We start from the raw sequence: 20,249 nt of genomic DNA, 5'->3' as shown, positions 1-20,249 counted from the left end.
CACGAAAGTTTTCAAACTTACTTTTCTTTATTGAAAAAGACGACTGAATTAAAAAATCTTGGATTGTCGCGTGCTATAAACCCGAACTCACAGTTTAACCGATAACTGGTCTTAGCCGACAACTGGTACAGTACCAGTATTGTTGTTGCCTTGTTTTTATTTTTGACTCAGAATATGTTATAGTTCAGTGTTTGAATACTTGAGCTGTTGTCTTTTTTGTTTTTTTAAGTGTATTTTTCTTGCACTATTTTTTCAGCATTCCTGAAATTTCTGTTATGATTCTCGATTTCCCAATCATGTTGCTTTAACTGGACATACTTAAACAGATTACTGGTATTTTGCCATGTAATACATGCATTTAAACAAGTTAATAAGTTTTAATTGCAAAAAGTTCTCATTTATGATTATTTGGCTTCTTTATGTAAAAAAAAATATTATTTTGTTTTACATCTGCAGTATATACTAATGTTTTTATACATTGATTTTTTTTTATCCAAATACCATACTAGTCATATCAAAATCTGTCCTTTTGGGTGATTTTTAGTTTTATAATTTATTCTGTTTAATACAGATTGATCATAATTCAAATAGTTTCCACTGAATGCCAACTACAGTTTTATCATGATCTTTTAATTTAAGATACATGTAATATTGCTGACTAATTTGTTTATATTACAGCCAATTGTTTCTGTTTTTGTTCTGATATTATATAATTACCAATGTTCAATTATATTCCTGTTCATTTTTGAAAGCTACACAGAATGTTTTTCAGATGGTCTTTGGTCTTCCATACCTTATACCATCTCTGAATAAATTTGGTTTAACTGTTGATGATTGTTGTCCTACATATTTACTGAAATCATATTTAGCATTTCTCTCAAAATACACACTTTTCTCCTCCAAAAAGTAAAAATCATAAAACCTTTTAATTAGCTTCTCCATTAACTTCCATTAGTACTTTCAGTACTTTGATAAAAACATAGAGTCTTATGTTTATGATTATGTTTAATTTTATGATTGTATAGTAATCAAATCAATGTCTATCTATCACTGTCTATATGTCCATACATTTATCAATCTGAAGTCTGTTTTATTTTATAACCCTGATGAGGTTACTGATGTAGATCAAGTTCAGATCATCATTGTGACACTTATATACAATAATCCTCACAAAAAATACTGTGAAATCATTTAAATTCATGGGGGCCAATTTTCGTTGATTATAACTTTTTTGCTCATTTGTTGGGATGTAATTTCATGGATGCGTAGCCTACTGTTTCAGTAACAAAGATAACTCTTTTTAAAATTGTTTTCGTTGAGGATTTAATTTCGTGGGAGAGGGCTACCCACGAATTCTACGAAAATTGAGCCACAACGAATTTTAATGATTCCACAGTATTAGTCCTCTTAAATGATGGAGTTATTGAATGAGTTATAAATGAATGGCTCAGTAAAAAAATTTATTTTAAATACTTTTTTACATGATTTTTTCAATAAGAATTTTTGTTGTAATAAAGATACCTTATCTATATTTTTTATTATTCTTACATGAAGGAAAATATACATATCCTACTTAGGCCACACCAATATAATTTCTTGCTCGACGGACTTTCAGTGGAAAAGGGTAAGAGCGGGCGAGCGATTAAATAATAAGATTATTTTTTTTGTAGTCTTATTTTTAAGGCGGTACATAATAATATTTATCTATCTAAAATTTTAGGCGGTACATAATAATATTATTTGTCTGTCTTTTTATAGGTCCGTGTTGTTTTGCTTTGAATTTGTATTTCGTTTTATGGATTTTTGAGATGGTTGACAGTTTGTTATTGTCGTTTTTTCATTGTAAATTTTTATTTAAATACGAGCGCGCGGGATCCGATGATAAAGAAATTTTATTGATGTGGCCTTACAAATTTTTTAGTTTAAATTGAGGCTGAACCACTGTAATTTGTTTTCCCTTGAACTGAAATATCACATTTTCATTGTTTTGTCTGGAGCAGAACAAAATGGCGGCGTCGAAATTTGCTCAAATCTCTGCAGAGGAAAGGGGGAAAACATTTAAAATTGAATAGCAACAAAACATTGTAAGTAAACATGGGTGAAGCAAGAATTATTAAGGAGTATTTGAAAGGTGAGATTGAAAATTTTGAAGAGTTTAAATGAGTTAAACTGGACAAGATGTTAGGCATCGTGTACATGGCTTTACGTAGATCATCGCTATTTGTGAATAAATATGTCGCTTGATAGTCCTTGGGAAAACAAAACACTTATTAGGTTAGTTACTGACTCACTACGGAGTAGTGAGTCAGTAACTAACCTAATAAGTAATAATATTATCCTGCATATTCATTCTGATAAAGTCTAAATCATACATTATAAATAGCATCAAGACCGATATGGGGACCAAGGAAGGGTTCAAAGTTCAAAGTTCAGCATATAGAGGAATTATATGAATCGATAAATGTATATAAGAAAAATTATAAATCATCTCAGAATCTGCAATGTTGTCTAGTCAAATCAGATGATATGATTTAAAGAATTGTCTTGATTAAGTATTAAATTTTATTTCATACCTGTAATCATTTTAAAGATTCTTTTATTTTCCAACACACAATACAATACCTTGAAAATCAAACAGAACTTTTAAAGATTGATAAAGGAAATTCAAATTAATTATAGTCAGTATATGATTTTTATGAAACCTCTGTTATTTGTTTAGTTTGATTGTATTTTAGAATCTTTTAACAAAAGCCTATGCACAACTATGACACTCAAGTTGTTAAATTGCCATTAAAAATAAACTCTTTGATATACATAGGAAGTAAAATAATTGTCAAATTTAAGAACCATCTTCTCTTTATATGTTTGGTTTATAGAAATACAATCACTTATGGCAGTATTGACTTTCATGAAGCGGGCAGAGTGATTTTGTAAAAGTCAAACCAGAGGAAATTCGGATTTTCAGCCTTTTTTTATCCAATTTCTAGTAGTATTTGCAACACAACTCGATTAATCTTTTTCTACAAATATTCATGCAGGTTTACAGTATAACTTGTTGAAAGAAATTTCCATTTAGCATTATACATCTTTTCTAACAGATGAGTAGGGTTTATAGCATTTATTTTAATTGAGGTCCGAGGAAATTCAGACATTATCATTTTTTTTCTAATTCACTAACATACCAATTATTTATTAATATGTTTTACGGTGCGACCGTTGGGGCGAGCACAGCATGTGATCAAACAATGAATTATAATAAATTAATAAAATAAAATTAACAACTTGAAATTTGAATGCCCAAAAATAAAACATACCTATTTTTCAGTAAATTTTCATTATTCATAGTTTATAAGATTTGTTATAATTTATTTATTTATATGTTGAACAATAGTTTAATCTCAGATACAATGTTGTTAAATAAAAAAGATTTTAATATATAAATATTCATTGCACTGCATCTCCTCTTTTAAAGTGATTGTGATTATGATTGATTGATTGATTTCCCCCCCCCCTTTTTTTGCAATAGACATTTTTTCTTAAACTTACATATAAAACTTGACTCATCATAGAGCTCCCCCCATGCTGAATTTTTTTTTCATTTTTGTCAATTTATACATAGAAAATCGACTTACCATGGAATAATTAATGTTTAATTTTATTTTTAATTTACGCTTAAAAATATTTGCTTATCATGTTAAAAGAACATGGTGTTGTCCCCCCCCCCCCCCCCCCCCCGCATGTAATAAATGGAAGTGAAAATAAAGAAACCATTGAACTTCTAAAGAGCTGAAGGATTAGAATTTTCATGATTTATTTTTCTTTTTGCTTGCAAAGATTTTTTGGATGAGGCTGCCATCCACCCACCCACCCCCTTTAAAAAAAGGCGCTGCTACGTATAACGTTACGTTTCAGGAAATTACCGTAATTATAGTGAATAAAATATTTGTGAGCATTCATCCAAATTAGTGCAATTTAGAACTGTTTCCTGTATCTGAAGAAATGTCCTTATTCGTCAGCTGTTCTTTATCTTAGCCTTTGCAAGATTTTAAGAGGATTTTGGTCATTTCAGCAGATTTACAATAACTTCAATTAGAGTAATTTCCCCTTATCAGTGCTTATTGTGACGTCAAAGCTGACGTTGGTTAAGTGTCGTCTTACTCTTTAAAACTCCCCTGAGAAATAAAAGTATGCGAAGTATACTGTTTTATTTACTTAAAAAGCATGATGTTCTTAAAATTACACATCTTATAAGCTTTTCAAAGGTTTTACTTTGATTCTCGGGAGAACGTGATGTTGGAACGTGAGGTTGGAAACCATTGGTACTATGAATTGTGGGTCAAAATTTACTGACTCCGAAAAAATATATCGGATCAATGTGTAAACGTTTGTGACGTCACACGATTATTTTTGATTGAAAGTGTACTGAGGTGAACTTTAGAGGTAACATTGACTGTATGTCGCTTACATCGTTATTGTTTTTACTGTCTAAATTTGTCTTGCTGATTCTCGTGAGAGTGTGAAGTGATAAAAATTGCCATGATTACAGGGAACTACTGGGACGATTAAAACGATGCATTACTGGTCCGATTTACTGACGCCAAAAAAATCCGTTGAATGAATGTGCAACTAGTCCGAATTTTCTATTCACACACGCCTTGCCGGTAGAGCTCGCTTCGCGCCGGCGCTGCGCGCCGGCGAGCTGCGCTCGCTATTAATATGTTGCTTTATATCATTTCTTCAAAATATAACATTTGAAAAAAAATGAGAGGAAATAGTGTTTTTTGCAATTTTTCTAGCTCGGGTCACGTCAAAAAATGTCACTTTTTAGTGGTCAGATGAAATCTAAACTAAAATAGCGGATTAAATAAAAGGAATTCCATTAATCCATTTTCAGATAAATAAAGTATTTTATTAACCTTTTTAATATTTTGGTAAAAAAAGTTTTCTAGATAATTGTTAATGTGTCTTTTATGACATTTCTAATTTGCATTTAAGTTTTTTCCCATTCTAATTTTTGAACATGGGTAAGTTTGAAGGTCGTTGCTATCGAAACTTCCTCATTTATATATGCTTAAAATGTCTTTTTTGACAAAGGCGAATCTATTACAGTCTGTTTAAACAATTTTTTCAATTATTCAATTAGTATCATGTCAGGTTCACATATCTTTAAAGCATAACATCCTTTTAATTTTTGGTAAAATTATTTCATGTTAAGGAGGACATTTTTAATGATCAACCAAAATTTTAGCGTCAATTGTAGAATAGTATAGAAATAGAATAGAAAAAAGTATAGAAAAAATAGAAAAGCAAGATACAGGGCAAGGTTTAGTCATGTTTTTACGCACATGAGTTAATTAAATTCAACTTAAGATTCTTTAACTTGGCATTTTCTATTCAGCATCTAAAATGACAACAAACCAAAACTTGACCTCAGCTCTGTGAACACACGTAGAACTGAAAGCAAAGGTCTGCATCTTGCTTATAACTCGAAGCTTGTCAATCAAATACGGTAATTAGTTATTAGAAAATTGTAAACAATTAAACAGAATGAAAATGCACTTAAACAAAGAAAGAGCGTAATTTAATTTTGAAAATGAATTAAAATATATACCTACACTTTTCTATCAGCCAATAAATTCTATTTAGACTGAAAATGCTGTGCATCTAAACAAAACACGTTTCATTTGTGACAAGTGAAAATATCAACTCATTGAAATATTTAACCCCAATTTACTTCACAAAATCGGCAACAATATATTCTGCATGTTTCAAAGATTCCCATCACACATAAACTGTTGCACAACAAAAAAAATCATCTTCGTCAGATTGACTCGTTTACCATGCATTCAATATGACTGCTTCAAACAAAGAACCACATCTTAAAGATATGAAATACCGAACCCGAAATTATAAGCTACTCCCCCCAACTCTTTATCATTCTTTTCGAAAATAACTCGGAAAATAATTTGAAACAGAATTAGCCCTTGATTTCTGTAATTTATATTTTCTTTCAAAAAGGAATATTTATGCTTAATCACGTTGAATTTGACTCAGTGGTTATTGAGAAGATTTTTTAAAATGCGCCCGCTTTTTTTTTTTTTTACAGTTTTGGGATTTTCCCCGCTTTGAATAGATATTGGCCTTTCGTTTCTGACATTTATATTTACGTATCCATGGGGATGCTTTCTGCCAAATCTGTTTAAACTTGACTAAGTGGTTTTAGAGAAGAACATCATAAATTAATGTAAAAGTTCACAGACGGATGTACGGACGGACGGACAGACAGACTGACGACAGACAAAATGTGATCAGAAAAGCTCACTTGAGCTTTTATCTCAGGTTAGCTAAAATATAAAATGTAAATGAAAGACAATACATGTGTATAGACAAAATTTTATCCCATTTCACTGTAATTTATGTGCCCTTATATATTAAAGGAAAATCAAAATTAAGGTTAATAAATTACATTTAACCACAACTGTATTGGTGTGAATTTAAACTGTATGCAAGTGAAGTATAATGAAAATATTTATCAATATAATATGTTAATAATTTGAATATTAACTTGAGTAATTATAAACATTTTGTATTTTCTTACCTTCCACCACTGAGCATCATTGTTTAAGATTTTTATCACATCGTCTTTCTGAAAGCGCAGGGCAGGGCGACCGCCCCCAGGGTTGGGTTTGCCCGTGTAGTTACAGAGAGCCCGCACCTCTACTGTTAAGAAATAAAAGAATTCAATAAAAAAATGAAATAAAATGAATTTGAATATATTACTCGACTTGTTTTTTTTAGTTAATTTTATCATTATTATTTTCCATTCATATTCTATTAAACTTCGTGACTGAAATTTGACTCATTAAATAATAGTGATAGATTATACAAAAAGCTTTGATAATATATAGAAACAAAGGAAATACATATCTAAGGTTATACAATTTATATCACCTGAGCCGAAAGCTCAAGTAAGTTTTTCTAATAAAAATGTGTCTTCTTTTTGTCGTAGTCATCGTCGTTATTGTCGTCGTTGTAAACTGTTCGAATTTACGTCTTTTCCTACAGAATCACTAGGACAATTTCAACCAACTTGGCACAAATCATCTTTAGGCCAAGGAAATTCAAATGTGTACGAAAGAATGATTACACCCTATTTCAAGGGAGATAAATAGGAAATAATGAAACTTATATGCATTTTTGTATTAACATTAAGTCATATCACGACCCTAGGGGTAGGTTGAGGAAACAGATGTGGGGGAGGTAGTCAAACTGTTACATAGTAGAATATCGTGAAAATCTTTGAAAATCTTTTTACCAAGAACCGGTTGAAACTTATGTGTGAACATCTCTAAGTAGTTTTGATTCTAGTTTGTTTAAATCTTGACCACCAAGGGGTAGGATGGGGCAACAATAGGGGATCACTATTTTACATATTTGTAAAGTGTTGCTCAGGTGAGCGATGTGCCCCTTGGGCCTCTAATTTCGGTTTCTTGTGGTGTTTAAAATATGGTGAAAGCTGTCGAAAAAAGTTTGGTTTCTACTATAAAATGTCTTTGAAAACTCAATTTTAGTCAGTAAGTCCATGAAGCACTGGCAAGAACACGAAAATACACTGCCAAATAAAAGCGTTATGTATATCATTCTATTTCAGCACAAAACATGTGTTTTACTTCAAACACCCACCATGGGGATATTTCAAAAATCAATATTTGCCATATTCGTCTACAAATAAGGATGTTTTAAACAAAGTTTAATTGAATTTAATTGAATTTGAATTATTTACTAGGGGTGTGCAATATTATCGATATATCGGTATATTGCAAAATTAAAACCCAACGATAATATATCGCAATAAATTTTTCCAATACCGGTATTTACAATATTCTAACCGGAAGTTCCTAATAGACGCTAAATTTTGGTGTTGAAGCTGAATTCCGAACCCGTAAATATTTAATTTTCTTGTTTGAATTAGTTACAGTGCATAAAAAATCGAGATTGAATAAAAAAGGATTATTATATAACGTAGTATTCACTGCATTCTTAAGTTACGGTCACATACTAAGTTACTATATAACACTTTTCCAGAATACATGTCGAAACATTTTGCGGTGTAGAATAGGTGTTTATCAAAATGGCGGATGAACGCGAACACAACGCAGACCAAAGACAAAGTACTGATATTCCTGAATCCGAGTATACTTATATAAAGAATAATAAAGCAAAAGCCGAAATCTGGTAAGACTTCCTCCTGATTCAAAAGAATGGAACACTTGAACAAAATGTTGCTGCCTGCAAGTTGTGTAAAGTCGAAGTTAAATATTCCGGAGGAACTACAAATTTGTACGCACATAAAAAAGTAAACATCCATCAACGACCACCCCATCAGCTTGTACGAAGATACAACTTGACTCGAATAATTATTCAGTGTCAAATGCAACAGCTGGGGTGAGCACACAGCAAACAATCCCTTATATTTTGGCAGCAAAATATCATGCAAAATCTCAAAAGGCTATTCAAATAACAAACTCTATAGCTACTTTTATTGCAAAAGATCTCAGGCCATATGGTATCGTTGGGTCACAGGAGTTCAGGGCATTGATAAAAACATTGGATCCACGGTATACAGTTCCAAGCAGGAAGCATTTTTCTGATCAGATAATACCTACCATGTACAACAGAGTGACGAATCATGTAAAGAGGTCCCTTATGCAAGCAGAGCAGGTAAAGTTGTCTTTAACTTATGACTCAATGAATTGTAAAGATATAAATAAATATTATAGTTCCTAAGACTAAAGATGATTTATGTGTTTTAGATTGCTATTACTACAGATGGTTGGACCAGTCGAGCAACCGAATCATACATTACTGTCACTTCTACACATATCAATTAAAATTGGGAGCTTGAAAACTATGTTTTACAGACAAGGACTATGCCCGAGAACCATACAGGTATGTATTTCTATTTCAACAACCTACTGGGAAAAGTCATTCAATTTTGTTTACAATATAAAATCAATAAAAATTATTTTCACTTTTTCAGGTGAAAACATTGCACAAGGATTGAAAGCAACAATGGAAGAATTGACTTTTAATCCGAAATCACCAGTATACATAGTTAGTGACAACGCAGCAAACATGCTCAAAGCAGGAGAATTGCTCGGTTGTGATCTTCATTTAGGGTGCTATGCACATACATTGAATATTGCTGCGCAGAAAGCTTTAAAAGTCAAAACTGTCAGTAATATGCTAGCTAAAGTACGTCGGATTGTGGCATTTTTTCACAGGTCAGCTGTTGCAGCAAATGCATTTAAATTACAAGCTGATCTCTTAGGAATTCCAAATAAAAAATTAAAAATAGATGTAGTTACAAGGTGGAATAGTGCCTATGAAATGATAGAAAGATATTTGAAGGTTCAAGTTGCTGTAGTTGGAGCTTTACTTTCAAAGGATGTGAAGAATAAAGACAAAGATCTCAAGTTTTTGCAAGATGAGGAGCTTCAAGTTGCAGAGGATTATGTGAAATGCCTGAAACCTTTGAAGTCAATAACCACAACTCTCTGTACCGAGAAAAATGCATCGATATCTATTATTCTTCCTCTTCACAGAAGATTGTGTGATCAGTTGTTAGAGTCATCAGAAGAAAATTCACATGATGTAAGGGAACTTAAGGCCACAATATTACATGATTTAAAACACAAATATCAAAAGTCTTACAACTTTCTACTGCAGTGCACCTTTATGGATCCACGATTCAAAACTCTTCCATTCTTGGATGAGGTAGAAAAATCCAATGTTCATCATGCCATCATCACAGATCTGTGCAAGTTAGCTGATGGGCCAGTAAAGGTTAAAGTGGAGCCTGGATTTGATGATTCAGCACCTTGACTTCCTACTTTAGAACTTCTAGATGATCCTGAATCTGAGGCTACCCTTGAGCCCCCAGTAAAGAAGGTGAAGAAAGAAAAGTTAGAAAATCCTGAGAAGAATGATAATCTTGATGACTTGTTAGGAGATGTCTTTGTCACCAAAGTTGAAAAACCAAGACCAATACTCCAGAGAATTGAAGATGAAGTCCATAGGTATACAGATCTGGAACCAATTCCATTGATGTTGGATCCACTTCTTTGGTGGAAGTCTCACGAATCAATCCTACCATTATTTTCCAGGAAAGCTCGTCAGCTTTTATGCATTCCTGCAACTAGCGTTCCCTCAAAGAGAGTATTCAGCACAACTGGAGACATTTTATCTGCCCAACGATCTACCTTAAAGTCTAAGCATGTTGACTATCTCATTTTTTTGAAAAAGAACATGAAAGTGTAAATGATATTTTTACATGAAACTTTGTAAAACTTGTTTGAGTCGTGTTTTCCCCCACACCTCTAGTCAAAAAGAGAGTAGTCATGCACTTATGATAAACTACATATATGTTGTTTTACATTGCACTAATACATGTACAATATATATGTGTATTATGTTTCCACTTATTTGTATGGGTCATGTTTTTTTCTCACATCTAGTCAAAAAACTAGTCATGTACTTATGTCAGTTATGTGTTCTTTTACAGTGCACTTATACAAAATATAGATGTATTTTGTTTCCACTTGTTTAATGTTATGTTACTTATGTAATGAGATTAAAAAGTTGTTATTTAACTTTGATTTTAATGATGAAAATACATGGAAACTAGTCTTTAACAACATTTACAAGAAAAAAGAAAAAAAAAATATATTGCAATATTTATCGCAATATGCCACTAAATATCGCAATATATCGCAATACGATTTTTCTGGCAATATCCACCCCTATTATTTACCTCCTATAGTATAAGTTTTGCAGTTATTTACTTTTGGAAAGAAATTGATATTAAATGTAAACAGTTTATATACTCCTATCCATAATGATGAGTTGTACCAAATTTAAGGATATGCAGGACACTGATCACGTGAATATCATTGTTTTGCTGCTTTGATTTGCTAACTCTGTTATAATTACATAACTGATTTGATTTTATGATGCTTTGATGTATTTTATCTATGACATCAATAATGATTTGTTAGATTCCCTCGTACTTTACGGCACTTAAGTAGTCATTGTCACAAATACTGTTTTACAAAGACTGCAGGAATCTGGATTTATTTTATTTGCTCGTAACAGAAAATTGTTTTACAAATTCTAAAAAGAGGATAGGTGCACTGCTTATCACAGTATCCCCTATTAAATGGTAAGAAAGAGGTCGTGAAGTTTAAAGTGCACATCATCGCAGTAAAAAATAGATTTTTTTGATGTTGCATCTTTATGAATTTAAGAGTCTAAAAAGGTAATTTTGAAGTATGTGTTTTAATGAGTTTTTTTCGGCTCATCATAAATCAAAGCCAATGTTCTAACTGATTTTAAGTATATTGCTATTTATTGAAAATTTTTAACATATGACTTCAAAGTCAGTTTATTAAGTTTTTAAATACGAAAAAACTTATAATTTAGTAAAACAAAGTATAAAAGCAATACAATGAGCATATGAATCATGTAATACGATATTGTAGAATATGAAATTTTATAATATCATACGATACAATATTGTATCATATGATACAATATTGTATACTTATATAAAATATGATATAGTAATGTAATATGGGATGCAATATTGTATAATATATATAATATAAATTCCAAAATCTTATTTTTGTATCATATAATATGATATTGTATCATAGTAATTATATGATATTGTATCATAATTTAATATTGTTATGTGTAATATGTTATATTATGGTGTTGTTTCGTATGATATAAAATTGTATTGAATAATATTTTTCATGTATAATAAAAACTTCGTTCTGTATGTATAATTTTCCTGCCATCCATCTATCTTTCTTAGATTTTTTTTTAAATGGCCTGAGTTTCACATTTTGGTTTGTTATTATATCATTAAAAGTGCAATTGCAACGCTTAATAATAAAAATGTTTGTATCATTAGGGGTTGACCTCGTAGCTTTTTGCTTGTTTCATTAAGCGTAAGGTCTGCTTTGCATTCACAACGCTTAATGATAAAATTGTATCATTGCATTTTGGCAAATCATTGCATATAAAGTACCCCATTTCTTTGGATAGGTAGTATTTATCACTGAATTCAGAATTGACAAATGGATTATGGATACTGTTCACACAAAAGAATGCTTGGTTTGCTGACACGTGCACATTGACAGCTTTTCTCTTGTTATTTTTGTTACTTTTTATGAATTACTTAGAATAAACGACCTTCAAAGATTTGGTAATTTTTCGCTGAAAAATGTATGTAACTATACATTATGTATTTATACTTTTTTTAAAAATCAAAATGATTTTGTTGTGCAAGTGAAAGATAAATTATAAAACAATCTAAAACTGTTATAAATGAAAAGAAGTTTTATAATTAAATTTTAAAAAATACCAATTTTCACGTATATGATAGGCTTTTCCCCTATATATTGCCGATATGAACGAAAAATGAAACATTCCTAATTTATGCACATTTAATTTCACGACAGTTAAATTTATCTTTGGAATTTTAATTTATTAATTTTTAAAGGGGGTGTCGCTTCTTATGTCTCATATTTATCAAAATCTCAAAACCAATGTCTTGAAATAGTTTGTTTTTCTTATTAATAACTTTGCAACTTAGTTATTTAATTGACCAGCTGGCCGACTCCGTGTAATTTTCGCGGGGGAGAGTGGGTTGGGGGGGTTGGGGGGGGTCTTGTCCCAACTTTGTTCAAGCGATAAGGAGGCTTTTGGAGTTTTTTTTTTATTCCGCCGAGCTCTATACTTTAACAATTTGTACTCTAATAAAAATTTGTGAATATCTATCAATCTAATCAAAATTAGATCCTTCATGCTCTCGTATTTGATATGTAGCTGTGAGGTGACATATCAAATACGAGAGCGTGAAGGATCTAATTTTAATTAGATTGGTATATCTATATACATGTATATATGATACAAGGTCATTACATGTAATTTATTTCAGTTCTAAGAAGCTATCTAAAGCCGATCGATCGAATTCTTCACTCGCATCTTTTATGTATTCTCTTGATAAAATGTACACCAATCTCATAACCTATTTTTCCGAAAAATAATACTTTCTAAGAAACGTTGTTATCCAGAGATAATATGATTATATCTATTCCGTCCCTATTCCGGCAAATACAGCATGCCTTTACCTGCAGCTAAACGTTTCCTATGGATGACGTCACTGTTACCATATATAGTCATGTCAAAATTCGACAAACTTGTAGACTTTACATTTGTTGATTAGTAACATGTCAGCCGTGATATGTCAGAAAACGGAAATACAAATGCAGAGACTACAGATGGAAAGTGTGTATTAGAGTGGCAGGTTACATATAAATAACAAGCAGCATATTACAGCTGTAGGAAAATAGAAGGCCTGCGGGGTCAATTCTAAAGTTTCATCACTGAGTTTTATAGGTTATACTTTCAAAACTACACTCATTCATACTCGGGCTCACACACCAACACGATTGCATACTCGGATTTACAAGTTTACATGTCTGGATTTTTGAACACGATTACCCTCCATATGCATCATATACAAAACTTAACACAATAGTAAACATGGACAAGTGTACAATAATTATAAAATTCCACAGAGTTGACAACTGACGACCCAAATCATGTATCAATATCTTGCAAATGCTTGGAGGTACAAGTAACGCAAAGAAAATGACTTACGGCTTTGAAAAATAATATCAGTTCTGCCACACTCAAAGCGTGATGTAGCACCACTAACTCAGTGATCTGTGGTGTTCATAATTGATTTCCATTTATGTAGAAGTATAAGAAGTTTCTGTGTCAACCAAATTAAATGATGTCATACAAAAAATCGAATGCTACAGAATGCAGTTTTTATACCTAAACATGTGATAATAAAAATATGTATTGTATGTTATAAGCAATAATTGACTTTCAGGAAATATAATTTAGTATTGACAATTAATTTTGTGTTTGATAAAGACAATTTTCTTCAAATTGACCCCTGGCAAAAAAATGCGTTTAATGCTTATTCATTCAATAAGAGATTAAAACGTGTGTATTTCTGCACTGAAAGTAATCTCAAATCTGATCAACACATGAATATTAAAAATTCCATTCCTATCCTTGGTATAAGACTTTTTAACTAATGCACCAAGAGATAAACGAAATGAAAAAAAAAGTTAACTCAGCTGAAAAGCATGCAAGCATGTACTGATAAAGGTTGGACCATAAAAGCATGAACCTCAATGCAAAGCTTACCGATCACTCCAACTGGAATAGGAAGAGCTGAAAGAATATTGGTAAATTTAAAAAAATAATGAACTCCACAATTGATAGCTTTAAAATTCTCTATATTCCATTTTTTTTCCTTTGTATGTGCATGTACTACTGAGATTTGGTTCAGGAAATATAAGAAAAAAGTGCTGTTTTGTAGTGCAACAATGTTTATTAACCACTTGTATGACTTGGCTTAATTTCCACGTTATAGCGAACGCAGCGAGGCGGCGCTAAGCGTCGCTCGCTTAGCGAGCTCCATAGACAACGTGTACGAACGGAGAAAATTCGAGTTGAAATCTGCACATTGTTCAAAGAAATTTTTATGAGGCCACGTGAAAAAGTTCTACATATCCCAATAATCCTTTGCGGTGCATAACAACATGGTGGAACAGGAAGCATTTCTAATGAAAATTCTTACCTCTTATTCGTATACATTTATTTCATTTATAACAACAAAAATCCTTTAAAAACACTTAAGTAAACAAGACATATGCTTACGTAAAAAAAACTGTACCTATCTTTTGCTGACATATGACGTCATTTCCTTTCCCGAATTTTCCCGACAATTTACGAGAACTGTCGAGCGCAAAAGAAAGTTAAGTATGACGTCACAATAAATTTAGAGGTGGATCAAGTATATGTACTGGGTGTAACGTGTAGAAAGAACTCAGTATCAAAATTAATGGTAACTCTTTGGCTGATTAGTTTTGTTTTCGTCATTATTTTTTGCTAAGTAAATACACATGCAAGTTCTATACTTAATTTACGGTCATATTGATGATCCAATTGTAATATGCATGCGTGAGGTACGTGACAAAAAATCATTTTAAAAATGTCTACAACGCATATATAGCATACAAAAATTAACAAAATTATAAACGAATTGATAATACAGAGGAAAATAACAACAAGGAACAAAATGGGAAATTACACACTCAGACACGCAGTTTATTGTTTATTGATTTTGATGATCATTATATTAGAAAGTAAAGGAATGATAAAACATGACTGTCTTTTTATTAAAAAAAAATCAAACGGCTTTGATTCAACATATTTTAATAAGTCTGTTTTACATTTATGCTCAGTGGTGGTTTGTTTAAGTGTATTAGCCTAAAATGGACCATTGGAATGAATGTTTGATAACTTCGGGTTCCTTGCAGTGATAAAAGTTTTCGAGACAAAGCCAAAGTTTTTAGACTGGGGCAAGTCCACGGATTAACGTTGCATTTGACAATGATGAGAAATGTTTGGTTCCTTCTGCGCTCTCCCCAACGGTCACACCGTAAAACATATTACACCTTTTAATTGATTCTTACCAATAAATTTTTAAAGAAGAAGAAGAAGAAAAATCCAAATTTGATTTTTCAAAACATTTCAATGTTTATAGCTTGAATAATTGTATTTCTGTGAAAACCATGGACAGATATGATTAATAGCGAGCGCAGCGAGCTCTAAGAACCAGTGTGCGGGGAAAAGAACGAGCTAAACCTACAGTTCATCAAACAATTTTTTTTGTCTACGTCCCATAATGCTCTTTAATGTTTTCACCCGTGGTGCTATGCCAAAAATGGTCGACTTTTAACTCGTAATTTACGAAGACTTTAAGTTTAAAGACACGTTTTGAGTGCTGTATCACCGTGCAAAATTTACTGTTTAATTATAACTTTGTTTTCGACTTTACTTTTAAAATTCAACATCTGTTTCGGAACATTTTCTCACAGTTTATTTCTGACAAAGTTACTTATTTATTTAGTGATTGACACTTTTCGGACTCTATATGTGATTTTTTAAAGAGACAGAGTGCCATGTCTCAGGAACTGCTAATCTCTTAAAACAACATTGTGCAATTATCAGTTTTTCATGTCTTGGACATCAAATACTCATTGAGTTTATTTAATTATCTTATATATGTGAACCTTTCACTCAGCTTACTTATGTCATCACCTGTCAATTTATACTCATTGTTCAGTTTCTTATAAATAATTATGTACAATTGTCAATCGGCAGTCTGGAATACGGCGGCAAGCCTCGGCCACGTCCGACTCACCCAGAGTCTTGAGTCCGGAGGCCACTACTGGCCATATCCGACTTGTTTGTAACATGTCTGTCTGTTAAATTGTTATAATGTTGCCATCGTTGAGTCTCGTCCAATAAATACGGAATCCTTCATCACTTGGTTTATTTCTCTGGAACTGTATACTGGTGGACCTTCGGGAATACGGCAAACCTACACTTCGTTTTTACCTTACGGCCCACAGCGCGCCTCAACCTTATACCTTATACCCTTTACGCCAACATTCCCTCACCCGGTTCGTACTGCACACGACCGATGCAGATCCAGAAAAATTCTCTAGCACCGTAAAAACCACGCGGTCACAATTGGTGGATGAATCCTAAGGGTAACAACAACGCCCGGGGCTGCTGCATATATTTTGCAGTAGTCAGATCCTGGACCTCTTCAGCCAGCGCGTTTCCCCCATTGAACATCAAGTCAGTCTCAACGTAACAACGATGGACAACAAAGTTTCATGAATCGAACTACGCAGACAGTTTTCTCTGTTCATCACCAGGAAACAAAGGTCAACTGTAGAAACTTCAGCTGTCCTCAAACGTCCGTCACCGGTGTAAGAAAATCAAAGAACAGAGAAAGAAATGTGATATTTCATTCAAAACACGAGGACGTGTTTTCCCCGGAGCGGTGGGAAACTATCACCGTGCAAAATTTACTGTTTAATTATAACTTTGTTTTCGACTTTACTTTTTAAATTCAACATCTGTTTCGGAACATTTTCTCACAGTTTATTTCTGACAAAGTTACTTATTTATTTAGTGATTGACACTTTTCGGACTCTATATGTGATTTTTTAAAGAGACAGAGTGCCATGTCTCAGGAACTGCTAATCTCTTAAACAACATTGTGCAATTATCAGTTTTTCATGTCTTGGACATCAAATACTCATTGAGTTTATTTAATTATCTTATATATGTGAACCTTTCACTCAGCTTACTTATGTCATCACCTGTCAATTTATACTCATTGTTCAGTTTCTTATAAATAATTATGTACAATTGTCAATCGGCAGTCTGGAATACGGCGGCCAGCCTCGGCCACGTCCGACTCACCCAGAGTCTTGAGTCCGGAGGCCACTACTGGCCATATCCGACTTGTTTGTAACATGTCTGTCTGTTAAATTGTTATAATGTTGCCATCGTTGAGTCTCGTCCAATAAATACGGAATCCTTCATCACTTGGTTTATTTCTCTGGAACTGTATACTGGTGGACCTTCGGGAATACGGCAAACCTACCCTTCGTTTTTACCTTACGGCCCACAGCGCGCCTCAACCTTATACCTTATACCCTTTACGCCAACATTCCCTCACCCGGTTCGTACTGCACACGACCGATGCAGATCCAGAAAAATTCTCTGGCACCGTAAAAACCACGCGGTCACAGCTGCATATGCTTTTGCTAGACTTAAAAGATTTGTTACATGCTTCCATACCTCCGTATTGAGTCGAGAAACGTAAACAAAGATGAACAAAATCATGGATGACGTCACAGTGCACTCGCGCTATATTTCCCGCGATAAATTTAGAGGTGGATCAAATATCTGTAATGAGTGTACTAGCTATTTCAGTAAAGACTGCGATAACTGCCTCATTGACATATGATTTGTTTTTAATTTTTTTTAATATAGAGATTATATAAATAAATACTAGCAAGAGCCATACTTTACTGTCATATCGATCCATTTTTAAGCTAATTGTACATGCATGTACAGTAGGCAGGTATACAAGTATATGAGTAGGGAGGAAATAAACAATAGGGCATTTTGAACTAAATAAAAAGGAAAAAAAGGGGGAAAAAATGAACAGTTAAAAATTACACACCTACAAACAGGGACCAGGCGCTCTCTCTCTCTCTCTCTCTCTCTCTCTCTCTCTCTCTCTCTCTCTCTCTCTCTCTCTCTCTCTCTGGGTAGGGGGTTGCGCTGTTTGTATCATAACCATTAAAATTAATACCTTAACTACACTTATTGTAGAGTAATACTCTCTCAAAAATTCTTAAACGTTCGTTGATACCTAAAAAAACACTAGGTTGACAATGATGCAAGGTATTTGTAATTCTTGCTGCGCTCGCCAGAACGGTAGCACCGTAAAACATATTAAAAATTTGAGTCAAAATGAACATTACTTTTGAGGCTTTGGACTGATTGCAAGAAAACTTACCTCTACTGCTGTTAATTGGCTGCTTGCCAATACACTCCTTATGTACTGCTATATCACTTCCTGGGCCTGGAAACACAAAGCAAATCAAATCTTTTTTTTTTCTTTTTTTTTCTTTTTATTTGAGTAGGTGCAGATAAAAAAGTTAGCAAAAGTTTACAGAGCTTTCTAGTATTCTTTTACCTGGATCTACGGATATCTAGAAACCAATATTCCTCATAAAATGGGGTTACCTTACCTCACATTTCAACAAAACTGAACCTTTTCTACGAAAGCCGAGAAGGATCATTCGAGATTCGAGATTCGAAATACGAGATTCGAAATACGAGATTCGAGATTCGAAATTCGAGATTCAATATCTAAATTAACCAATCAAATCAAGGATATGAAAATATGTATCCCAGCGACATCAAACTGTTCTAAATAAAAATCATACGTACATGCTTTTATATACAAATAAATGCTATGTTCACTTCTCCCTACCTAACTAAATAAGTATTTGTATTTACTTTTACACAGAATATCTAAATAGACTAGTAATAATGCAGTGTGCTTCGCGGATCTAAGTGATTTTGTTTGCCCTGGTGCATTTCCACCTGATGCGTTTGAACCCTAAGGTATTTCACCACCAGTAATAGTTTAAAACCCGGGTTTATTCACCCCTTTTGTGTAAAAATGCGGTTATGGTAGAGAACTTCATAAGCGTAGCTAATTTTTTCTGTAGGGGGTCCTAGGCCAATTTTAAAAAATTTTACTATGTAAATTACATAAGCTCCAATTTTCCCGAGGAGGGGGTCCAGATCCCCTGACCCCCTCCTTTCTCGATCCCCGCATGAAGATTAGTACATGTATCTAAATAATCTAAATATAAATAATCTGTCCTGTTTCACTAATAAATATAAGCATTACTTATCGTTTTTATGTATGCATACAGTGATACACTAGTACTATGATTATAAACAAATCATTGAGATATTATCACATCATACGGAATTATTAATAAATACATTTTTTTTCCTTTTCCTCAGTAAACAACTTATTATGAGTCTTACTTTTGGAATTGTTTTCAATATAGAAGGATACCTACTCTCTACAATTAAAGGTAGGGATGATAGGGTGCCAATTTGTTCACACTGCCGATTTCTTGTGCAGAGAACAGTAAAACCCTTTATTTGATTGTGCATGAATATTTCAAAATTAATTGTTGTACATATATTTTGTTATAATTCATTCATTGATATATCAACAAGAAAGAATAAAAGCATATGTTTCACAGCCAAGTTAAGTTTCTCTGTAGTTTCCTACACCCCCCCCCCCGCACCAAAATTGACAATAATTACACATTAGTCATACAAATGTTTACTTTTTTTGTAAGTAAATCTCTAAAGATGTAAATAAGCACTGCAAACAAAGATGTGTGCATTTAATATACTACTACATTACACTTAGCCAGATAAAATGTAATCAGGATGAAGCTACAAGGGGTGCGTGGTGCAAATTTACCAATTTGTCGCCATACACACAGAACACCAAATAAAGAAACTGTGAGTGGTGTGTGGAATGCATAAAGATGGCGGCAAATTATCTCAAATAATCAGTGCAAAAACCCACAAATAGGCTGTTATTTGTTACATATCCTGCAAAAACATTGATAAAAAATGTTATCGCCGATTAAGTTAATGTGTACATATGGTCAACGTACATGTAATTC

General features: G+C 32.8%; 3 protein-coding genes across 3 annotated transcripts in view; 1 reads left to right on the top strand and 2 right to left on the bottom strand.

Annotated features, from left to right (window-relative positions):
• The window catches only part of LOC128191334 (proto-oncogene vav-like), a 40,217-nt gene extending 32,871 nt beyond the window's left edge, over positions 1 to 7,346 (bottom strand). The window contains exons 1-2 of the mRNA XM_052863408.1: positions 7,316 to 7,346; positions 6,599 to 6,720 (exon numbers count right to left, since the gene is read on the bottom strand). Of these exons, the coding sequence (XP_052719368.1) occupies positions 6,599 to 6,720; positions 7,316 to 7,346 (153 nt within the window). The remainder of the gene's footprint in view (positions 1 to 6,598; positions 6,721 to 7,315) is intronic.
• Positions 7,347 to 8,131: 785 nt separating this feature from the next.
• LOC128191333 (E3 SUMO-protein ligase ZBED1-like) lies at positions 8,132 to 10,354 on the top strand. The gene is made up of 5 exons (XM_052863406.1): positions 8,132 to 8,171; positions 8,483 to 8,721; positions 8,922 to 8,949; positions 9,041 to 9,820; positions 9,908 to 10,354. Exons 1-5 carry the CDS (start codon positions 8,132 to 8,134, stop codon positions 10,318 to 10,320), a joined length of 1,500 nt encoding a protein of 499 aa, XP_052719366.1. The 3' UTR covers positions 10,321 to 10,354.
• A 5,766-nt stretch (positions 10,355 to 16,120) lies between these two features.
• The window catches only part of LOC128191332 (guanine nucleotide exchange factor VAV2-like), a 33,352-nt gene continuing 29,223 nt past the window's right edge, over positions 16,121 to 20,249 (bottom strand). The window contains exons 9-10 of the mRNA XM_052863405.1: positions 18,542 to 18,607; positions 16,121 to 16,137 (exon numbers count right to left, since the gene is read on the bottom strand). Coding sequence (XP_052719365.1) covers positions 16,121 to 16,137; positions 18,542 to 18,607 — 83 coding nt within the window. The remainder of the gene's footprint in view (positions 16,138 to 18,541; positions 18,608 to 20,249) is intronic.

This window comes from Crassostrea angulata, chromosome 7, assembly GCF_025612915.1.
Source record: "Crassostrea angulata isolate pt1a10 chromosome 7, ASM2561291v2, whole genome shotgun sequence".
Classification (NCBI taxonomy): domain Eukaryota; kingdom Metazoa; phylum Mollusca; class Bivalvia; order Ostreida; family Ostreidae; genus Magallana; species Magallana angulata.
Note: the sequence above shows the minus strand (reverse complement) of the source record. Positions and strands in the feature narration are given on the sequence as shown.

What these genes read in the sequence shown, in the direction of transcription:
- LOC128191333 (XM_052863406.1), top strand. Translation starts at nt 8,132, where the DNA reads ATGGCGGATGAACGCGAACACAACGCAGACCAAAGACAAA. An exon ending in TATGCCCGAGAACCATACAG is followed by an intron (nt 8,950 to 9,040) that starts GTATGTATTTCT and finishes TCACTTTTTCAG; the next exon opens with GTGAAAACATTGCACAAGGA. An exon ending in TGCCATCATCACAGATCTGT is followed by an intron (nt 9,821 to 9,907) that starts GCAAGTTAGCTG and finishes TAGAACTTCTAG; the next exon opens with ATGATCCTGAATCTGAGGCT.